At 48.7% G+C, this 21,076-nt stretch overlaps 1 protein-coding gene across 1 annotated transcript in view; it reads right to left on the bottom strand.

Moving 5' to 3' along the window:
* Nucleotides 1-16,825: 16,825 nt before the first annotated feature.
* Nucleotides 16,826-21,076, bottom strand: part of IL31RA (interleukin 31 receptor A) — a 58,332-nt gene continuing 54,081 nt past the window's right edge. The window contains 3 exon segments of the mRNA XM_060146305.1: nucleotides 16,826-17,275; nucleotides 18,585-18,666; nucleotides 19,850-19,943. Of these exon segments, the coding sequence (XP_060002288.1) occupies nucleotides 16,826-17,275; nucleotides 18,585-18,666; nucleotides 19,850-19,943 (626 nt within the window).

The following is a 21,076-nucleotide window of genomic DNA, read 5'->3' as shown; positions in this document are numbered from 1 at the left end:
AAAAAGGAATAAAATACCTAGAAATAAATTTAACCAAGGAGGTGAAAGAACTATACACTGAAAACTATAAGACATTGATAAAAGACACAAATAAATGGAAAGATATTCTGTACTTGTGGATTGGCAGAATACTGTTTAAATGTCCACACTAACCAAAGCTACCTAAGATTCAATGCAACCCCTATCAAAATTTCAGTGGCATTTTTCACAGAAATAGAACAAACCTAAAATCCTAAAACGTGTGTGGAATCGCAAAAGACCCCAAGTAGCTAAAGCAATCTTGAGAAAGTACAACAAAACTAGAGACATCACGCTCCCTGATTTCAAGCTACATTACAAAGTTATAGTAGTTAAAACCATATGGTGCTGGTATAAAAATAGACACATAGATCAATGGAATTGAATAGAGAGCCCAGAAAAAACCCCATGAATTTATGGTCCATTAATTTATGATAAAGGAACCAAGAATATATAGTGGGGAAGGACATTCTCTTCAATAAATAGTTCTGAAAAAAACTGGACAGCCACATGCAAAAAAATTAAACTAGACCACTATCTTAAACCATACACAAAAATTAACCCAAAATGAATTAAAGACTTAAATGTAAGACCTGAAGCCATAAAACTCCTGAACTAAATTCACATTAAGCTCCCAATCCACCCTGCAAAACACTGAAATTTATTGTGATGATAGAGGCATTAAGTGTATTAAGAACACAACTTTCTCAAACAGACCTGAATTTTATTGAATCCTAGTTCCATCACTTTCTAGTGATATGACCTTGGGCAATGTCATCTCATTAGCTCTATTTTTTTTAAATGAGAATAATAATTGAGCCTACCTCACAGAGTTGTTTTGAGGCTTAAATAAAATAAGACCCATAAAACTTTTGCATAGTGACTGGTCCATAGTAAGTACTCAATAAATGGCATTTAGCATTAGTAAAATGATATGGAAAGTACAAAGAAAGAACACAAAACCTGAATTTCTAAGTTTTCTTTTCCTTCCCAATATACCTCAGGAAGACTAGGCATCAATTAAAGGACACACAATGGATGGGAGTTTTAATTTATCAGGAGATTAGGAAATGTTCCACCACTGTTGTCCCAAACATAATCTAAGCTTGCTAGGTAGAAATATAACTCAAAGAGTTAAAAGACCACTTTGTCTTCAAGGGAAAGAAATGCTTGGGTATAATGTGGGATGTGAAATCAGAGGCAAGGAGAGCAGTGGAGAGGCTGTGGCTCTAATTCTGGGAGAGACTTGAACAGTGACAGGGTCAGGAATACAAAGAGGAAGGAATGGATAGTTGAGGGTCTTAATGGGGTAGGATCATTAGTATGTGATCAATTGATTAGATATGGTAGGTAAGGGAGCGGGCACTCTAGCTGCTTTACCAAATGTGAGAGGAGAGGCAGTCAAGTGGGAAGAGAATGCATTGGGGAGAGTCAAGTTGGCTTCAGAAATGCATATGCAGCAGGTGAAAAGAGGAGACTGGGGCAGAGAAGATACCTGGGCTAGAGGCAAAGTCTTGAGAATCATGAGCAAAGGTGTGTGGACTAAGAATGTCACCGGCCACATCAGTAAACAAAGGATGTTGTGGCCATCAAGCTGTCAGTCACTGCAGCTGCCCCCTACCAGAGAGAAATTCAGGATGGAGAAAACAGGAACCTGGCCCTAGGTAGTTAAGATGTATACCAAAGGAATGATTACAATAAGCCCAGAGTATTGCATCTTCCCATACATAAAAAAAGCATTAAATTAATTAACTTGGGATGTCTGTTTTTTGTGATTCACAGTAATCTTTTGATGTTCGACTACGTAGGTGTTTTTTGGTTTTTGTTTTCCATCCTATATATCCCGGCCCCTCCCTTATCTCTTTGGAACAGTTCCTCAGAGCTTTCTGAGAGGCAGTCTCCCAGGCTATAGTCCTCAGTAAGACCACCGACTAAAACATCATTCTCAGCTTTTAAGTTGTGCATTTTTTTCAGTTGACAGCTGGTACAGCTTTTTCAAATTTTTTTACAAAAAAAAAAAAAAGAGATATCAGCAATTGCTTTCCAAGACCTGACAAATACTGAGTGAAAAGAAGACACAAAGTGTTGAGGCGGGACCCCCAGGTCTGAAGCAGACAACCCACCTGGCTTCCGGGTTCCCCAACCTCAAACTCTCCAGAGCACTTCCGCTCCTCTCCCTCCCCTCAGCCACAGTCTCCCCTCCCCTCCCAACTCGCCCCAACACGCCCACAGGAAAACCTCCGTTTCAACAACTAACACGCCCCTCCTTTCTCTATCAGCTTTGCCCACCTTCACCCTCATCAGGACCCTGCAGGTGTCTCTCCCTCCATCACATTCATCTGGAGGTCCACACCCAGGATAAACCTACTTACCTGTCTCTTCTCCATGCAAAATATTTTTGGGCAGACCAGCACCATGACCAACCAATCACAAATGTAAAATTATTCTTTCACCACTGCAAGAACTATTTCTTACCTTTCCTTCACTGCTCAAAACTTCCATCACCATTTACTCTCCTGTGAGATAAGCCTGCCTCACATTCAAAACACCATTTAAAGAAATTTTTTTAAACACACAACAATAAGCATATCTCTTATTCACTGGGCATTTACTATGCGCCAAGCACTGTATTCAGCTCAGAACGATCATCACTTCATTTGTCTCCCCTTAATTGAATTCCATGATACTATTCCCCCTGCCCCCATTTTATAGATAAAGAAACTGAGGCTTAGGGAGGCTAAGGAACTCATGCAAGGCCACAAGTGAGCAGGCAGCAAAGCTTGGGGTCAAAACAGGTCCGCCGGCAATGCTCTTGCTCCAAGCACCAAGCTCTAGCCTAAATATTGGGGGTCACCCACCCACAGGCGAAGGCCACAGGGGAACATTAAATGACATAATCTTTGACAAACACACATAGCACAGTACTTGGTATATGTTAAATAAACATGTGCTCTGTATATTTAGCTGCTAAATGTGGCCGCCCTGCCAGGGTGCCACGGTACCTACCCATCCAGCCAATTGTCCAGGCGTTGCTTCCTGCCCCTGTCCCTGTGGATCCTCTTTGGTGGGCAGCTGGTGTCCTCGGCCTCCACACACAGTCAAAAGTGCCTGGAAAATTACACATCCAGTGGGGATGTGAAGCCCGTAGCAATGACCGAGGGGTTTAAGAGCGCAAAAGCCCAGGCCCCTTGCCTTGGTTGGGGACACACTCTGGGGACCCAGACAATTACCTCCAGCATCTTCTAGGGGTCAGGCGGGGGCCGCCCTCCTCGGGACCACATCTGAGATCCCACCCTCCTTGGCTTCTTCCCGTTTCCCATCAAGCTTCGTTCACTCCTTTCCCAGTGCCTCCTGGGAACGCGCTGCGGATAAATTTGTTACACTTGGTGTCTCAGGGTTTGCTTTGGGGAAATTAACCTAAGGTACCCTCCCTCCCAGCACCCTGCACAGAGGCAGCTGTCACTGCTCTGACCATAATGGGCCCAGGCTTGATCTGGGTTGAGAGCGGACAGGTGTGCAAGGAGGGCCCAGGTGATGGTCGGAGGCTGACTCACTCAAAGGGTCAGACTCTCTCACCTGGCCGCAGCCTACCAAACTCAGAAAATGCCCATCGAATGGCCTCTTCATGCGTTCCTTTTAATAGCCGGACGCCACTTGGAATAGGGGGAGACTGCTGCTCGATCCTGTCAGCCCTACAGGTGCTGCCCTGCTTCAGGAAAGCTGAGCCCTGAGCCGGCCCTCCATGTGGACCCACCCTGCCTCTGAGGAAACAGCCTTTCCCCCTTCCACTCCATGCCCCATTTTGAAGGTGCTGGCCTCACAACAGTTTCTGATTAGCAGCCAGTTTGGCGTTTTGAGTTATTCTATACTCTGGCATGAGAGGTTGGTGAGTTTTTCAGGGACCTAAGAAAATATATGTGACCTGAGAAAAACAATTATTGGCTAAAAACCATGAAAAGAAAATTTCAAGGTTATGTAAGTAAGCTGATATCAAACATAACATGAAATAAACTTCATTATTTTGGAATTCAGAAAAAATGTTATTATGTTTGTAAACAAGTTGCAAATTATATTAGAATAGATGGATTTTCTCAGTTCACAAGAATCCCTATAGAAGCAGGATGACTGCTGAGAAATCACAAAACAAAGTTACATACAGTCAAATAATTTTTAAAAAACCCATAAAAACCTTTCCAAAATTTTTATGGCAAAAAAAAATTATAGTTAATGTGGAAATTTCAATATATTTGACAGTATGTGGGCTTCCTGGGGCCCATGAATGCTTTCAGCGTGCCCAGCTTTCAACATACGCTGTACCATCCCCACCTACTTTCACCAACCAACGTGCCCCAACTCATCAGCCACAACTCCAGCAGACCAGCCAGAAATCACCCTATTCTCCATTGTGTTACAAGGGGCTGGGACATTTGGCCAATCTAATCTGAGGCGGCTGGCCGGAGCCTCAAAGTGAGGACGAGGATGGACACAACAGTCTTTGCCAAGAGCCTGGCAGGGCTCTGGTCCACAGGGAGAAGCGGATACTTCTGTGACACCAGCGTCCCTCAGGGAGGATGGGATGGCCTGTGTATAAAGCCCAGGTCATCCTAGGAGATGGGACAGAGCAAACCCTGAGGTCGGCAGTCCCACACCCACCTGGCTTGATGGCAAAATCACTTAATGGTTAAATGGTTAAAAGATGGATGGGCCGCAGGGGTGAAGCCAGGAGACAGTCCAGTTTGTTGCTGTTGTAAGAAAAGGAATGAGCATTCATGGGCAGTTCTCTGTGACGTGACCAGGTGTACTGAGGGGCCAGCTGGGGTCATGAGGAGCATCATGGGAACTGGGAGGGACCCTGGAGCCTGACTGGAGGTTGATGGACTTCCAAGGAGTGGGGAGCAAGGGCCACCTTTACACTCCAGCTTGTCCAGTCAGGGGACGGGCTCCCTGAGGGCATTGTTGCAGGGCACAAGCTGGCTGACAGTCTGGGGACAGCTGGACCATCACACTCAAATGCCAGCCCGAGGACATAACCTTAAAAGAGGGGACAGGCCCAGGGGCTGCAGCCTAGGTTTACGCCATCCTTGTTTGCCTGGGACTTTCGAGTTTTAGCGCTGCAGGGCCCACATCCCAGGATACCCGTCAGTCCTGCACAGCTGAGCACCCTACCCACAGCCAGGGCTGCATACAGCCCCTCAGGAGCTGGGGGCACAGCAGACAGTGGGAGGGAGAAGCAGGTAGGCATGTAACCCTAAAAAAGAGGGCTTTGTTGCCAGCGTTCTGTAGTCTCGCTGGTGAGAATAAGCCAGAGAATTCCTGGTTTGTTATTGGGTCTGTGTCCTAATCCTACCAAGGGTGTGGCCTGTGGAAGCTAGGGTACTGAAACCAAGCAGGACCCCATGTGGCTCCTGAGTCCCCCGTTTCTTGTTTGTAGGGAAGAGACTCCAGCCTCCATGACCTTCCCTGAGTTCCAAAGGGCAGATTTGAACAGTTACTAATCAGGGAAGGGAGGGTGTGCAGAGACAAGGGAGGGGCAGACAAGAAACTATAGCACAGACTTGGGGTCTTTGTTCCACCTCAAGGGATACACATTAACAATATCTTTGAGCTCTTTATAGAACTAAAACCTAACAAATGGAAGATGTTAGCATTCTTCATACCAGAGAAGACCACCTGAGGCCAAATTAAAGGAAACAGAGGTACTCATCAAGAGACCACCTGAGACCAGATTAAAGGCGTGCAGGCCCTGCACACACCCTAATCCTGTCAGCAACCCCACCCTTGAACTACTGCTGTAAAACTCCTCACCTATCCTTCCAAGTTGGGACACACTGTTTTCGAGGGCAGGAGCCTGCTGTGACCCCCTCTGCCTGGCAAAGCAATAAAGTTATTCTTTTCTTCTTCACCCAAAACTCTGTCTCCGAGATTCGATTAGGCACTGGTGCACAGAGGCTGAGTTTTCGGCGTCAGTACCAGAGTTCAAACACCTGTAGACTTCACAGTCACTTCCTCCCTGCTGCCCCTCACTGGCAAAGGCGGCCAGGCACCAAAGCCAGCAAGGAGTGGGAGGAAGCTGGGGTGCCCATTCATGAGCCCTGAGGCTGGCTCTGCCACCGCCAACCCAGGTTTGGTCCCAACTCACATGTAGCGGTTCTGATCCCAGACACCGCCGTGTGCTGTCCCCAGGCTCTCGTGGAGCCTGACTGCTTTCCCGGCCTAAGAAGTCAGGAATGTGTCCATCTGTGGGCCTGCATGTCTGCTATGCTGTGGGCAGCATAGCCATGGGTCTCCAGTGCCACCCTGTCCTCACCTGAGACCGCAGACCTCGGAGGGACCCCCCCACACACACACACACAAACTCATTTGCTTGGGACTCTCCCATCCAGGGAGGGCAGGGGGAGCACAAAGGATGATATTCAGACAGTAGGAACCCTGGGTTTCGTTTTGTTGTTTTTCTTTTGGGTTTGTTCTTTTTAGAAGTTTTTGTTTCGGGTTTTCTTTTTTAAAAAATAAATAAATAAATAAATTTATTTATTTATTTATGGCTGCGTTGGGTCTTCACTGCTGTGTGCGGGCTTTCTTTTTAGTTGCGGTGAGCAGGGGCTACTCTTCATTGCAGTGAGCGGGCTTCTACTGCAGTGGCTTCTCTTGTTGCAGAGCACGGGCTCTAGGTGCACGGGCTTCAGTAGTTGTGGCTCGCAGTCTCAGTAGTTGTGGCTCACGAGCTCTAGAGTGCAGGCTCAGTAGTTGTGGCACTTGGGCTTAGTTGCTCCATGGCATGTGGGACCTTCCCAGACCAGGGCTCGAACCCGTGTCCCCTGCATTGGTAGGCGGATTCTCGACCACTGTGCCACCAGGGAAGCCCATGTTTGGGGGTTTTTTGTTTCTGGTTTTTGTGTGTCTGTGTTTGGGATATTTTTTTGGTTTTGTTTTTTGTTTTGTTTGTTTTGTTTTGACAGGGAGAGATGGAAAAAACTGCTTTGGGTCCAAGAGATGCTGCCTTTGGGTGGAGCATTTTCCCTTTGGTTAAAGTATCGTGTGTCCTCTGGAACCAGCCCTGAGATGTCACGGAATTGTCAGTTTAGGAGGCTGTTTAGGAAATCAGCAGCCAACAACCCTAGAGGCTTTTTTCCCGGAACTCATTTTTTTCCTGAAAGACAACAAAGCCTGGCTGATAAAACACATCTTGGGAGGGGCTTGAGTTACAGATACATGCTGACTCCTCCAGAGAAAATGTTCAACTTAGCTTCTAAGTAAATATTTGCTATTTATTTGGAAAGGCAAAGGGAAGATTTTTCGTCCTTTGGGTCCATCCCTGTGAAGGAAGATCTGGAATAAAGAAGCTCTGAGATGCGTACATATCACAGCATGGTTTTGACCCCCCAGCACTGGGGGTTGTCCACTAGTTGGGGTGTGCTGCCATGGAATGCCAAGCCCTGCCATGTCCTGAGCGTCAAGTTAATACTTGGAATTCTGAACAGAAGTTTGTTTGGCCCGGCAATGCCTCCCCTTGTCCTCTCCCAGGGCCTTGCCCTTGTGGTTCTTATAAGCCAAGACCCCCAAGGGTCCCGTCAGCTGAGGGCAGCCCTAGGTCTGCTCTCTCGGCCACTCTCTCTGGGAGCCAGCCGTTCTGGAGGACAATGCGCCCTGGTCAGTCCTCTGCCCCACAGGAGTGGGGCCTGTCCCTGCAGAGCGAGGCCTGTGGAGTCCAGCTGAGCTTGACACCCGGTGTGTCTAATTCTGGGGTGACTGTTAGCAAGCCCTCTGGGTCACAGATCTAGGGCCAGGCACTCTAGGCAGCTTTGCTGGCAATTAGATGGTATGGATCTCTGTCTGGGAGTGGTCCACATCCAGCTCCCACTGGGCTCTGGTCTCAGACAAAGCTGGTCCATGGGTCAGGAACACTAAAAAGTAGACAAAGTTAACAGATGCAGAGTGAGGCTTTGGTTGGGGCCTCACCTGAAGGGTACTACCCTTCAGGCCTCAGGCAGAGCTCAACCCCAGCGAGCAAAGGGAGACAGGACTCCAGAAGAACCATCAGAGAGATGCAACAGTGCTGGCTGTGTAGATGGAAGAGAGGGCCACAAGGCAAGGAATAAAGGCTGCCTCTAGAAAAGGCACGGAAACAGATTCTCCCCTAGAGCCTCCAGAAGGAACGCAGCCCTGCTGATGCCTTGATTTTAGCCCTGTGAGATGACATTGAACTTCTAACCTACAGAACTGGAAAATAATAATTCATGTCATTCAAGGCACTAAATTTGTGGTAATTTGTTACAGCAGCCGTAGACAACCAATACCAATAAGGGTAGCACATGAGCAAATAATTTAAAAGAAACCTTGCCCATCACTATGCTAAGGAGTTTGGATGTTACCTGTGGACCATTCCATCAGGAATTAGGAAGCAGGCAAGAGATGGAACCAGATCTGTGTATAAAATCATTCTGGAGGTAATGTGGAGGATGGGTTTGTGGGTAGAAACTAGGGCTGCAGGAAGGAAGACCAGTGAGGCATTTGCTCAAAGGTCCAGATCAAAGATGACCAAGCCGGGGTTGGCAAGGGATTAGAGGGAATGGAGTAGAGAGGGCTGATGGGGAGAGTTTTGCAGAGAGGAGTATGAGGGTTTGGTGACCCACTGGATGCTGGGGACGAGGAAGGAGCTTCAATGACTCCAAGTGTCCAAGTATGAGAATGGAGAAACAAGGTCTGAAAGAGTAGTACATAGGTTGTGGATACACATTCTTTGTCTTGGACGTGTTCATTCCAAGTGGAGATGTCCACTGAGCAGTTGGGAGTGTGGATCCTGGGCTCGATGCCGATGGAGATTTGGGGATGACACAGATGCAGCTGAAGCCTGGGTGTAGATGATGGAGAACTTGTGGAGCCATCTGTCCACCAGGGACTCAACCCCAGGGAACTCTGAGGTTCAAGGGGCAAGTCAGCCAAGAGGAGTCTGAGAAACAAAGAACAGAAGAGTAAGGGCTTTCCTGGTGGCGCAGTGGTTGAGAGTCCACCTGCTGATGCAGGGGACACGGGTTCGTGCCCCGGTCTGGGAAGATCCCACATGCCGCGGAGCGGCTGGGCCCGTGAGCCATGGCTGCTGAGCCTTTGCGTCTGGAGCCTGTGCTCCTCAAGGGGAGAGGCCACAACAGTGAGAGGCCCGTGTACCTCAACAACAACAACAAAAAGAACAGAAGCGTGATTAGGGAGGAGTGGAAAGAAGGGATTAGTGGGAGGGGAAAGTCACGCGCAGCGCCCTGTTCCAACTGTCATGGGAAGTCCCCTCTTCCACCAGACTTCCCTTTGCCCTGCCCGAGGTCCCAGGGTGCTCCCAGAGTCTATCACTCTGTCGTGGCACCTCGTCTGGCTTCTGCAGCTTCCCAAGCCCATCCTGAAGCTCAGGCTCCCTGGGTCTTCTCCCTTCCTCTCATTCCCTGTGCTGAGAACATGGACATGGTGCCCGCCCCCAACCCTACCCACTCCTGGATCTGAAACCAATCTCAGGGGTCCTGGCAGGCAATGAGAGAGAGGAAGGGTCTCCAGGCCCAGCCAAGAAGAGATTCTCAAGGGCCCTCCACACCTTGGAGTCTCCACTCCCCTTTAACTCTCTCTGACCCCAGGAGCCAACTTGTTATTGACCAGAGGCAGAGTAGCACAAGAGGAGTTGGGAGCCTGGGTTGCAACCCACCACTCCCTGGTTGCAGAACCGTGGCCAAGTCACTTAAGCCTCTCTGAGCTCAGTTTCCTCGTCTGTAAATTGGATAATGGTCCCCACCCTTCTGCAAGTTGGGTAGTAGTACCTCACAGCGCTGTGAGAATTGCTGGATAATGCATAGAAAGCCTTTAGCACATGCAAGTGCTCGTAAACATTAACTGTGGGTGAACTTAGTGATGAACAGAACAAAATCTGGTAACCGCCCCACTCCAGCGTTTCTCCAACAAGAGTGGGCACACGTGTGCCTTATACTTGGGTACTTAAGAGGCCAGTCTGGTGCCCTTGTACCCTGTTCCAAAACTGTCTGCTCCTGAAGCACTTGCTTTCTATTCCTCTAGAATATTTTAGCAGTGCAATCTTCTCACTACCAAAATAAGAAAAAGAAAAGGAGTTCAGCCACCTGGAGAAACTGCTACACTAGATGTGGCCCTTTCTACCCTAAAGCACAGACCGGGCTGCAGGGTCACAGGTAGCAGAGGCAGGTGAAGATCGAGGAGCATCCTTTGTCCTCTTTGAAGTTGGAAGCAACCAGAGCAAGTTTAGAGGCCAAGGGGAAGGAACTGCTGGAGAGGGAGAACTTGAAGGTACAGGAGAGGCCAAGGAAAGGATGGACGAGAGCAGGGCCACCTCTGCCTCTGAGGCCCTCCCGGAAGAGAGACGGGCCGGCAGTACATCCTCCATGAGTGGGGGCCACGTCACCTGCTGAGAGCAGTGAGGGGAGACCCCGACGGAGCTCGAGGAGCTGGAAGGAGTTTGAAACGCTGCCACGAGGAATCAAGCGGGAAGACAACCACAGCTCGGGCGTGAGGCCTGGCTGGCTCCTTGGTGGGAGGCGCGCAGGGGTAACTGCCGGCATCTGATCCCTGGTCACCTGGAGCTCTGGTGCTTCCCACAGCCACAAGACCCCTCATGTCTAACAAAGCTAGCCTTTTACATTTTTTCACGTCTCATTTTAAACATCTGAGTGGGTAAAGCTTTAAAATGGAAATATAGCATTACATAAAAACGGTATTACAGCTTTACTATTTGAAAGATCAAAACGTAAATGCACCTACAATAAAGCATTTGAAAGGCTATTCTCATTATAATAACATGTCTTCATACTCTCCTTAAGACAGAGAACTTTCTTGTACATGCATTACGTGTTGCATCGACATACGAACAGTATGTGGAAAAGACAACATGCACAGCCCACAGAGAGGCGTCTCTCCTGGTACATGTAGTCAGCCTTCCTCGTTGCCATCATCATTCTGGTTTGCACATCTTGATTTCTGTCTCCAAGTCCAGGCCTCTGGACACCTTCCTGGCATTTCGCCGTACACATATAGTGAAGTTGGGCAGGACAGAGAATTCCATTCCTACAAAGGGAATCAGCACCTCGATTCCCTTGAACAGCCCCCTGCGGCTCAGGGCCAGCTGGCTGTGAGCTCTCCTGGAGGGGTCACCTCCCACCCCCCGCCTCTCCTGCACCTTTCTCAGCAGCAAGGGGACAGGCATCTGGACAGGATGGCCCAGCAGGAGCTCAGCGCGGAGGGCAGGGGAGGTCTCCAGGCCCTTGCAAACGTGGACTGTGGCTGTTTGTGCTTCTGAGCAAACTCTCCCCCTGCTGACCCGAGTGTCCAGTAAAAGCTGCAGAGGGAACAAGGCCTGCTAATGACCCTTGTCACTCCGCTCCGGACCTCCCACCCAGCAAGAGCGCAAGACACGGTAAAGCCACATACTTTGATTATAAATAGGCCTTGTCGCTAATTAATGTTTGCATAAAACAGTTAAAATACATCAGCATGAAATATCTTTTTAAATACCCTACAAAACCCACATATTTTTAAATAGTCAACCAGAGGACAAAGTCCATCAATTGTTCTGAAGTCCTGCTTAGTGCCTCTCATTTCTAGCAGCTCAGCTGGTCTCTCAACGCCCCTGGGAGCTTAGAAATAGAAGACTCTGTAATGTCAACAGGTGGACATGTGGACAGTAAGATATAGATGGGAAAAGTTTAGCTTCATAATGATTTAAGCAACACAAATAACTAAGAAGTTTCATTGACCATACCCAGTAAATTGACAAAATCCAATTAACAGCAATGAAGAGCTGATGACCAGTGGAAAAGGACAAAGGATACTTCAGACGTGTCTGGTGATATTGCAAATCAGTGTAGCTTTTGCGGGGGCACAGTCATGCAGTAACCATAAAACTCTGACCCAGCCATTGTACCTCTGGAAACAGTCCCAAGGAGTGAGGACAAAGGTGGGAAAAGAAAATTTTGTGCAACGAAGTTCCCTAAAGTGTCTCTCTATACGAAGAGGACGTTTAAAACAATTCTTAGCAAGCCACAACACGCAGGTACACCGAGGGGTTCCGTGTGGCCACCATGAGCTATATTCATACATGGAATTTTACACACGAAATAATAAGTGACAGTAAAGGGAGACTGCAATCGAATCAATATATAACTTGCAATAGATGAAAACATGTACAGGGACACACAGATCATATCAGGCGTGAATTAAGAATGATATAAATAATTGGTATTAAGAGATTTTTGCCGTCGATGTTGTTGTAAAGTTGAATCCAAAACAAAATTTAAATTTACAAATAAAAAAAAGAGTGCCACCTAGAGCTCTGTATGGAGGCTGAACAGCACCCATGGCAAGGGACGTGGGCCCGGGGCAGAGGTTAGCTCGGATCCTCAGGCATTGCCAAATGTGTGACGGCTGGGAGATGGGAGATAAAATGACCTGGGTCAAGGACCACTGGAATGAGTGGTAACAGGCCATCAAGTCTCCAGCTTGGCTATGGGCAGCAGGGACAGCGACTGAGAGGGCTCTGGCGAGCCAGGGATGTGTGCCCCTCTAAGCGGGCCGTCCCTATCCTGTTAGAAACCCAGGATGACACAGTCTGATTTTTTTTTTCTCATTAGCAACCATTTCCAAGTTAAAGTGCTTTGTGCAGTCTGAGCCCCATGTCTGTGGGCTACACAGTGGTGGGCCAGCAAACTGTTTCTGTAAAGGGCCAGATGGTGATCATTTTAGGTTCTGTAGGAGAAACTCTGTGTCACAGCTACTACTCAGTTCTGTCTGTGGGTAGCAGCCGCGGGTGACACATAAAGGATGGCGTGGCTGTGTTCCAATTAGGCTTCACCGGTAGACACCGAAATTTGAATTCTATGGAATTTTCACACCTCATTAAAACGTTATTCTTCCTTTCATTTCGTTTTCTAGCCTTTCAAAATGTCAGGATCATTTCTGGCTCATGGGCCCACAGAAACAGGGCCCACACTGGGCCTGAGGGCTGGCTGGCTGAGCCCTGGGCTGAAGCGTGCCTGCGGCGGCAGCAGTGAGTGGGGCGCGGGCTGCGTGCGCGCCCGGCAGGCCTCACGGACTTTCCCCGCACGAGGTAGGAGCGGCCTGGGGACGGCTGGGGCCCTTTTCAAGCCACGCCCCTCCCCACCCGGACCCGCCCCCCACCTGGTGCTTTTACTGTGTTTTACCGTAGCCACCCGAGAAAGAATGAAGGTATCATCTCTCTTTTTTAACCACAGATTGGCTTCTCTGCCATTCTTTAACATTTTTTCCCCTGATATTATTGTAAAAGAAAGGCTATTGATAGGGCACTAACGTAGCTGTTTGCATGGTTCCCAGAGCCCTAGAAAACTCTAACGGGAATTTTATCAGTTTTTAATGACCTTGCTAAAACACAAGTTTTCCTGTTTGTGTCCTCTCAACGTCTCTCTGACAGTTAACAGAGAAAACGCAGATGACCTTCTCCAGTCACAGAGGCAGCGCAGGACACTGGGAGTGGGGACAGTTCATGACTCGATTCCAGGAGAGGAAGGTCACCACTGCCTTCTTTTAGGCCATGTCCTGTGATCTGCTCTGGAGAGCGAAGTGTGTGGCCTGCAGAATGCGCTTCTGGGCTTCCTGCCCCTCTTACTAGAGGAGATGCTGACTCCTATGAAACTATCTTGGACCATCTAGAACAAAACAGAGGACCCTGATTTCCCTAGCCCTCAAAGGTAGCAAAAGTAAATTTGGAAATCATACAAGCGGGGCTGATGGGAAGGGGAGAAAGGAATAAAAAGAAAAGAAACAAGAAATAGGGAAAAAAAAAAGGAAGTGTTAAAAAGATGAGAAGCTGCTGGGAGTTGTGGGAAAAAAGAAGCAGAAGACAGGAGGCAAGAAGGAAAGTGAGAAAAGGGAAGAAGAAATGAAAAGAGGAAGGGCCAGGGTGTGGTATTTGCAAACTATTCATTCAGGCTTTAATGAATAATTAAGGGGAGGAGAGAAGAGGGTAACATCTTCATCTCTGAAACCCACTCACAGAAGCCACCTGTGACCTTTTCTTCTCCCCAGCCATCAAATTCTTGGACTTCAGGTTCAAAAGCCTCACCCAGGTGTGAGACCAACAAGATTAGAGGGGCTCCTCCGGCCCCCCTGCACTGTCCCTCAGCTGGAGGTGGCAGAGGGTCACAGGAGGGAGGGAGGAGTTTTGGGGCACCAAGCTAGGACTTCCTGTGAGTTCACAAATCAGAAGCAGGCGGAAAGGGCCCCGTCTGGAACTCTGAGGGACTGGCGCCTCACAGAAGTGCCCACATCACAACAGTCGGGGGTGGAGGAGGTATCAGGGTGGAGAGAACCCACCACAGCCGGGACCCCATGTATCCCCTTCGCTTGGTCCCTTTCCACTCCCAGGACACAGGTTCCCCAGAGCCCTGTTCCAGGCCCCCCTTATTCCTTGATTTATCAGTAGTTGCTGTTCTGTAAACTAGGAGTGACGAATTTGGGGGGTGGGAGGGTGCTACAGACGCTGGAGATTTAACGAGGAGAGCTTTGGGAAAGCATCACCCTGCTTGTTCCTGTGATAAGGATGCAGCCATTGGCTGAGGACAGAGGCAGGTGGCGGGGAGGCGGGGAGGCACATCCCTGCCCAGCGCTGGGCCGCAGACTCCGTGCTGCTCTCCTGAACATCCGTTGGCGTTCAGAGCCAGTCCCAGGGTGGACGGGGCACAAAATCCCCAGTGAGACCGAGTTACAAACCTGAGGCGACGCAAATCATTGCACTGGGCCATGGCCACTTCGAAAGGCCAGGGGCTTGGGCCAGAAATTAAGTTTAGTTCTAGAAGAGTAAAGCGATGGTTTTGCACACCCGAGTCGGTGGCTTGTGAAGTCTGTGCCTGCTACACAAGCACTGACTTCTCAAGCACTCAGGAAAATTACTGTCAGCCTTTCTCTCTGGCAAATGCCGGGCTCACTGTGCCCTGCTGCCCCCATCTCACCAGGCTCTCAGCGACCTCCCCTGATGGCCAGGTGAGTCTTAGCCACACGTCAGGAAGTCACGTGATGTCACTGTGCTCAGGGTAGGAGCCCAGTGCCAGCCATAAGTTCCCAGGTATCTGCCATTAGCACTGGAGCTAGAGGCTCCAGTCATGGTTGCAAGCCCTGGGCTTTGCCGCGCGAAGGCAGAGGAATCCTGGTGTTGGAGCAGCACAGGTGCTAAGCATTCCATGTGCACAGGCCCTGCTCAGCTGCTTCTGGGAAGAGGTCTTTGAAGGGTGTGTTTAGTAAGCATTCCTGGGCTCTGAGCCAGTGTGAGGGGACAGAGTCCCTGTAAAAAGCTGCTGCAGTCTTTGGTATCTTTCTATTCCCAGGCTTGGGTGCAAGATAGAGGGGCAGCGAGGGCCTCCAGGAACTGTCTGCAGGGCGGGGCAGTGGTCTGGACAGTGGTGTGGACCTGCCGGCCCAGCGAGAGTCCGTTCCCCAGCGCGCTGCCAAGGCCCTCCCTCGTTCCTCCACCCCCAGCCATGCAGTGGACCAAGGGCAAGAGCCCTGGGCGGGGGTTTTGCTACAGACACTTGAGATTTAATGAGGGTAATGAGGCATTTCAGGCACACCATCAGGAGGGCCACACCACCTCCCACGCCTATGTTGAGAGAGAGACTTAATCTCTAAAGTGGTGTCAGCGCTACCTCAGAGGTGTAGCCTGGAGCCAGGGAGGTCAAGGTGGAGGGAGAGAGCCTCGCCTCCTGGCAGACCACCCAAGTGCCAACTAAGCAACTGTTCTTTGGCAACAGGGAAAGTCTCTCTTGGAGCTGCGAGGAGTGGTCCCAGCAAAGACTGTGCCCATGGCCCAATTCCTCAGGAAGGCCAGATATGTCCGCCTCTGGTGTCCACTGCCCCTCCAAGTCAATCCGTCAGAGGCCTTAGCGAGAGCTTGTTATCTGAACAAAAGAAAATAAACCGCTTTCCTCTGCAAAGTGCTCAGGCTGATCACCATCCTTCCTTTTTAAATCTTTTTTTTTTTTTTTTTTGAGGTACGCAGGCCTCTCACTGCTGTGGCCTCTCCTGTTGTGGAGCACCGGCTCCGGAATGAAGAAGTAATTTTTTTTTTTTTTTTTTTTTTAATTTGTGGTACGCGGGCCTCTCACTGTTGTGACCTCTCCCGTTGCGGAGCACAGGCTCCGGACGCGCAGGCTCACTGGCCACGGCTCACGGACCCAGAGGCTCTGCGGCATGTGGGATCTTCCTGGACCGGGGCACGAACCCGTGTCCCCTGCATCGGCAGACGGACTCTCAACCACTGTGCCACCAGGGAAGCCCTTAAATCTTTATTTTTAATTAATTAATTAATTAATTTATGTTTGGCTGCGTTGGGTCTTCATTGCTGTGCACGGGCGGAGAGCGGGGGCTACTCTTCATTGCAGTGCGCAGGCTTCTCATTGCGGTGGCTTCTCTTGTTGCAGAGCACGGGCTCTAGGCATGTGGACTTCAGTAGTTGTGGCACGTGGGCTCAGTAGTTGTGGCGCACAGACTTAGTTACTCCACGGCATGTGGGATCCTCCCAGACCCAGGGCTCGAACCCGTTTCCCCTGCATTGGCAGGCGGATTCTTAACCACTGCGCCACCAGGGAAGTCCACCATCCTTTCTTCTCAAGCAAGCTACACGTCTGGGCCAACCAAGCTCAACGCGTCACTCGGGGGTGTGCGAAACTTTCTCTAACACGAGCGGGATGGGGAGACGCCAAGGAAGCTCTTGTAGCCAAGTCTTCTCTCTGTGAGTCATGCACACTGAGACGTAGGGGGATTCAAGCCGTGGCGGCATTTAGACTTCTCTTTGGGTTTGGTCTAGAAGTTTTTCAGACATGAGAAATTCTCTGGTTGTCACTGAATTTTTCAAGTATGGGTTTGGTACTCCTTCCCCACAGAGATGGTCTGGCCCTAAACCTTGGGTAGGAGGGAGAGGATGCTCTTTGGCTTCTGAGCAGATCCCCTCTGGCGTTCCAGAACATAGGTGTTGCGATTCTCTCGGTGGAATCTTGACTGAAACTGCGGGACAATAAGTCCCATATGGGGAGGTCATGTACTCATTCTTTTCCCCTCCCAAGATATTTTCCTGACCCTTTTCAGGTTCCTCTGTGGAAACCACTTCCAGAAAATTCTCAAAATTTACCACCAACCTGTCAATAAGGTCACTGGGGGCAGAACATGGTTTTAGAATCCCATCTTCTTCTGTGTTCACAGAGTCATCAAACTCCTTCAGATTTAGCTTATCCTGGAAAAGAGAAAGGGACACCCCAATGGTCATTTGGGGGCCACATATGATGTAGCCAAAAGCTATTAGGCTTGGGACACCCAAAGCCCCACCTCTGGACCAGCCCCCCTCTTAGAGGCCAGAAGTGGTGCCCTTCCATGGGAGGTTAGCAAGAGTGGTCCATTTCCTGAGAAGAATGCAGTGTATTCAAACAATTTCTTCTTCTAGAGAGCTCAAGGCTATTTTCCACATAATCATATGCTCATAAAATCCCAGTGAAGATGGAAGCATCAAAATTAGAATTATCACAAAGACAAATAACTTGTCCAACATCACCAGAAAATCAAAGGTGGCCTCCTGGTGGGTGTGGTGTCCGACATCTTTGTATCCCCAGAGCCTAGCTCACTGCCTGGCGTATAGTGAGTGATTAATAAGTGACTGCTACAGAGGCCAGACCTACAGATGATTCAAAAAACATTTTAGACATCAGACAAGACTGCCTATGAATTAGTTCACTCTCTTAATAATTTTTGGTAAGCAGGAAATGAAATAAGGTAACACATGAATGATAGAGAAGAAAATAGAAACAACCAAAATTTAATTAAATAAATAATAAAAATAATTTTCACGTCCGTGTTAAAAAAAGACTTCTGAGTTGAAACAGGGGCTAATATTAAAAATTCCTTATCAAGGAATACTGGAAACAGTCTTTCAATAACAAGGATTTAAAGGTTATATTTGATTGGGCTTCTTTCTACTTAACCGAGAAATTAAACCTTAAAATTTCAGAACAGTTTTCAATTTAAAAATGTATGAAAATGGGAGGTTTCTATTATGGATAACTCCCTAGAAAACCCCATTGCCAATGTCTCCAATCTGAGAAAAACAATCTGATGCAGCCTGCCCCAGCCTCTGGACAGAAATGCACATTAGCGGCCCCTCGGGTCCCCAGGTGGTCTCTAGATTAACTTGCTCTTGGCTGCTTTTTAAATGGTCTCCAATCTTATAGCTGGGTTCTCCTGCTTTCTAATTAGACAGTCAGGTCCTTAAGGGTAGGGCCAGTGTCTCTTCCGTGGCACCCTTTATAGGTTTTATGCCCAGTAAACACTGCGTCCTATGAGCCTGGTAAAGCCCTTTCCTCTTGTCCAAAGAATGAGGTCAAAGTCATTCCAGGAAGGCTGATTCCACCTGTCCTGCCAGCCATTCCCTGGGACTTTTTAACCTCAAGTTCTCTTTATGTGAACCCTATGCAAACCTCAGTCCATCACCCCGTCCACCTCCCACAACCAGCCTGCTCAACAATCTCCTTAACAAAAACAGGAGAGTTTACCTTTAAATCATCTCCACGCCACGTGGCTATACTGCTTTCAGCAGGGTTGGGGACACTGGGCCAACATAGGTGCTTTCATTTGCTAATAAGAGATAAGATTTTAAAATAGGAAGTGAGTCCAAGAAGAATTTTACTTCTACTGCATGGCCAAGCCAAAGAGCAGGGCTTCGATGCAGGGAATCGTATGGCTCCCTATTGAATAAGGGCAAGCTCACAGCCTCCTGACAGAAACTGGGAAAGCAAAGTACTTTGGGGAGTGAAATTGCAAGTCAACTATGGGACGTGATGGGAGGAGACCTTTCCCCAGGCAAAGCTTTTCTTACTCTTCCCTGCTCTCCCACCCTACATCTCCACCCCCTGGTCCTGATGCCGAAAATCACACCATCACAGAGCCATTTCCTTGAGATTTATTCCCCAGGAAAGGTAACACTCTAAGCCTTACAAGACACCCACACTTCAGAGCAGTGATTCTCAAAGTGTGGTCCCAACCAGCAGCATCAGTACCACCTGGGAGCTTGTCGGACATGCAAAATGTACGAGAACATGTGCTGATGACTTGCTTACAACCCAAAGCTGACTCAGGTTGACATTAGCTTGGCCATAACTAAGCACAGCTGCTTGGCAGAGAAGGCCCACGACTGTGTAACTCTGGAGAGAGAGGTCTAATGGGGAGAGAGCCCTTGACCCTCAGGGTAGAATGAGGCTCTCTGGAGAGAGAAAGCACAAGACCCTGAAGACAAGCTTCCTTCCCTACAGTGGCCAGAGCAGGCAGGACAAATGGCCCTCAGCGAGCCCTCTGACACTGCACCACAAGCAAGGACCTGCCTGTGCTGGGCATACGCTGGCCAGTGCTCTAACTCCATGGCCACCCTGCTCCCTGCTCTGCCTGGGAGAGAGGCTGGTGGCCTTGAGGGCCCTTGCTGCTGCCACAGGTCCCCTCTAGACACACAGAGAGAGGATCTTCTCCCCAACTCTAGTCTCAGATGCCGAACACAGAAGACAAGGCCTGTGGGGCAGCTGGCATTTCCCCGGCTTCAAAAAGTCCTAGGCCCGGTGCACAGCGCTGTCGGGGGTACAAGTCCTCCTGTTTGGTTAGAATTCTGATGTGCCACAGTGAAAGGCATACAATAAATTCAATACATATGTACCAACTCAATAAATGAATGGACACCCCTTAACGGCAGTGTGCCCTCTTCCACCCATGGTGTCTTCCACCCCTTTCCACTCCCGATTTTGAGGGCCCACACTGTTGTCTACAAACTCACTTGGGTTTTTTGAGATCATATGCCACCGTCAGGATGATGAGAATAAGAAGGCCACCTCCAACCAGGGAAGTTATAACAAAAATCTCAAAGACACCTTTGAGAAAAGGAGAACAAAAGTCAGTAGCAGGTTGAGCCCCTTACTTTCTTGACAAAAATCAAAGATTAATGTTTTCTTCCAGTAGCTTCAGCAACATATACCCTAAACGTTTTCTTTCAATTTAATTCAAATTCATTCAATTTCTCTTCTCCCTGAATAATACTGACAGAAATTGTGTTCCCCACATTCATCCTCCAACTTCATTCATCTAGTAAACATTTTCTGAGCACTTACAATTTGCCAAACACTCTTCTGGGTAATAAAATAAATAGCAAGAAGCAAGAAACACAAGATCCCTACTTTCGTGGCGCTTACCTTCTGGCTCAAGAATTCAGACAATAAATAACCTATTTCAGATAAAATGGGGTGATAGAGAGTAGGGTAAAGTGGGTAGGGGGTTAGCACCTTTAGATAGGGTGGCAAAGGAAGAAATCTGAGCTAATGTGAATAATGAGAAGGAACTGCCCACATTCATGCTGGGGAACGCATTCCAGGCAGAAGGAAAAGCATAAATGAGAACATAAACGGGAAGTGGTGGGAGGTGAGGTCAGGAAGGGACAGATGAGGAAGGGTCCTGAAAGCAATGGGAAGGAGTTTGGATTGAATTCAAAATACAACAGAAGCCACTGGTGGGTTTTAGGCAGGGGGTCTAGGATTTTAAACTCTGGCTGCTGTGTGGAAAACAGATGGTAGAGGATCAAAGACAGAAGCAGGGAGATCTATAAGAACCAAGAGTAACAGACCCATCACGAGTAATGAAATTGAAACCGTGATTAAAAATCTTCCAACAGGGGCCTCCCTGGTGTAGCAGTGGTTGAGAGTCCGCCTGCCGATGCAGGGGACACGGGTTTGTGCCCCGGTCCGGGAAGATCCCACATGTCGCGGAGCAGCTGGGCCCGTGAGCCATGGCCGCTGAGCCTGCGCATCCGGAGCCTGTGCTCTGCAACGGGAGAGGCCACAGCAGTGAGAGGCCCGCGTACCGCCAAAAAAAAAAAAAAAAAAACTCTTCCAACAAACAAAGGACCAGGACCAGATGGCTTCACAGGTGAAATCTATCAAACATTTAGAGAAGAGCTAACACCTATTCTTCTCAAACTCTTCCAAAAAACTGCAGATGGAGAAACACTCCC

Source organism: Lagenorhynchus albirostris, chromosome 3 (genome assembly GCF_949774975.1).
Source record: "Lagenorhynchus albirostris chromosome 3, mLagAlb1.1, whole genome shotgun sequence".
NCBI lineage: Eukaryota > Metazoa > Chordata > Mammalia > Artiodactyla > Delphinidae > Lagenorhynchus > Lagenorhynchus albirostris.
This window is presented reverse-complemented; position numbering and strand designations above follow the sequence as displayed.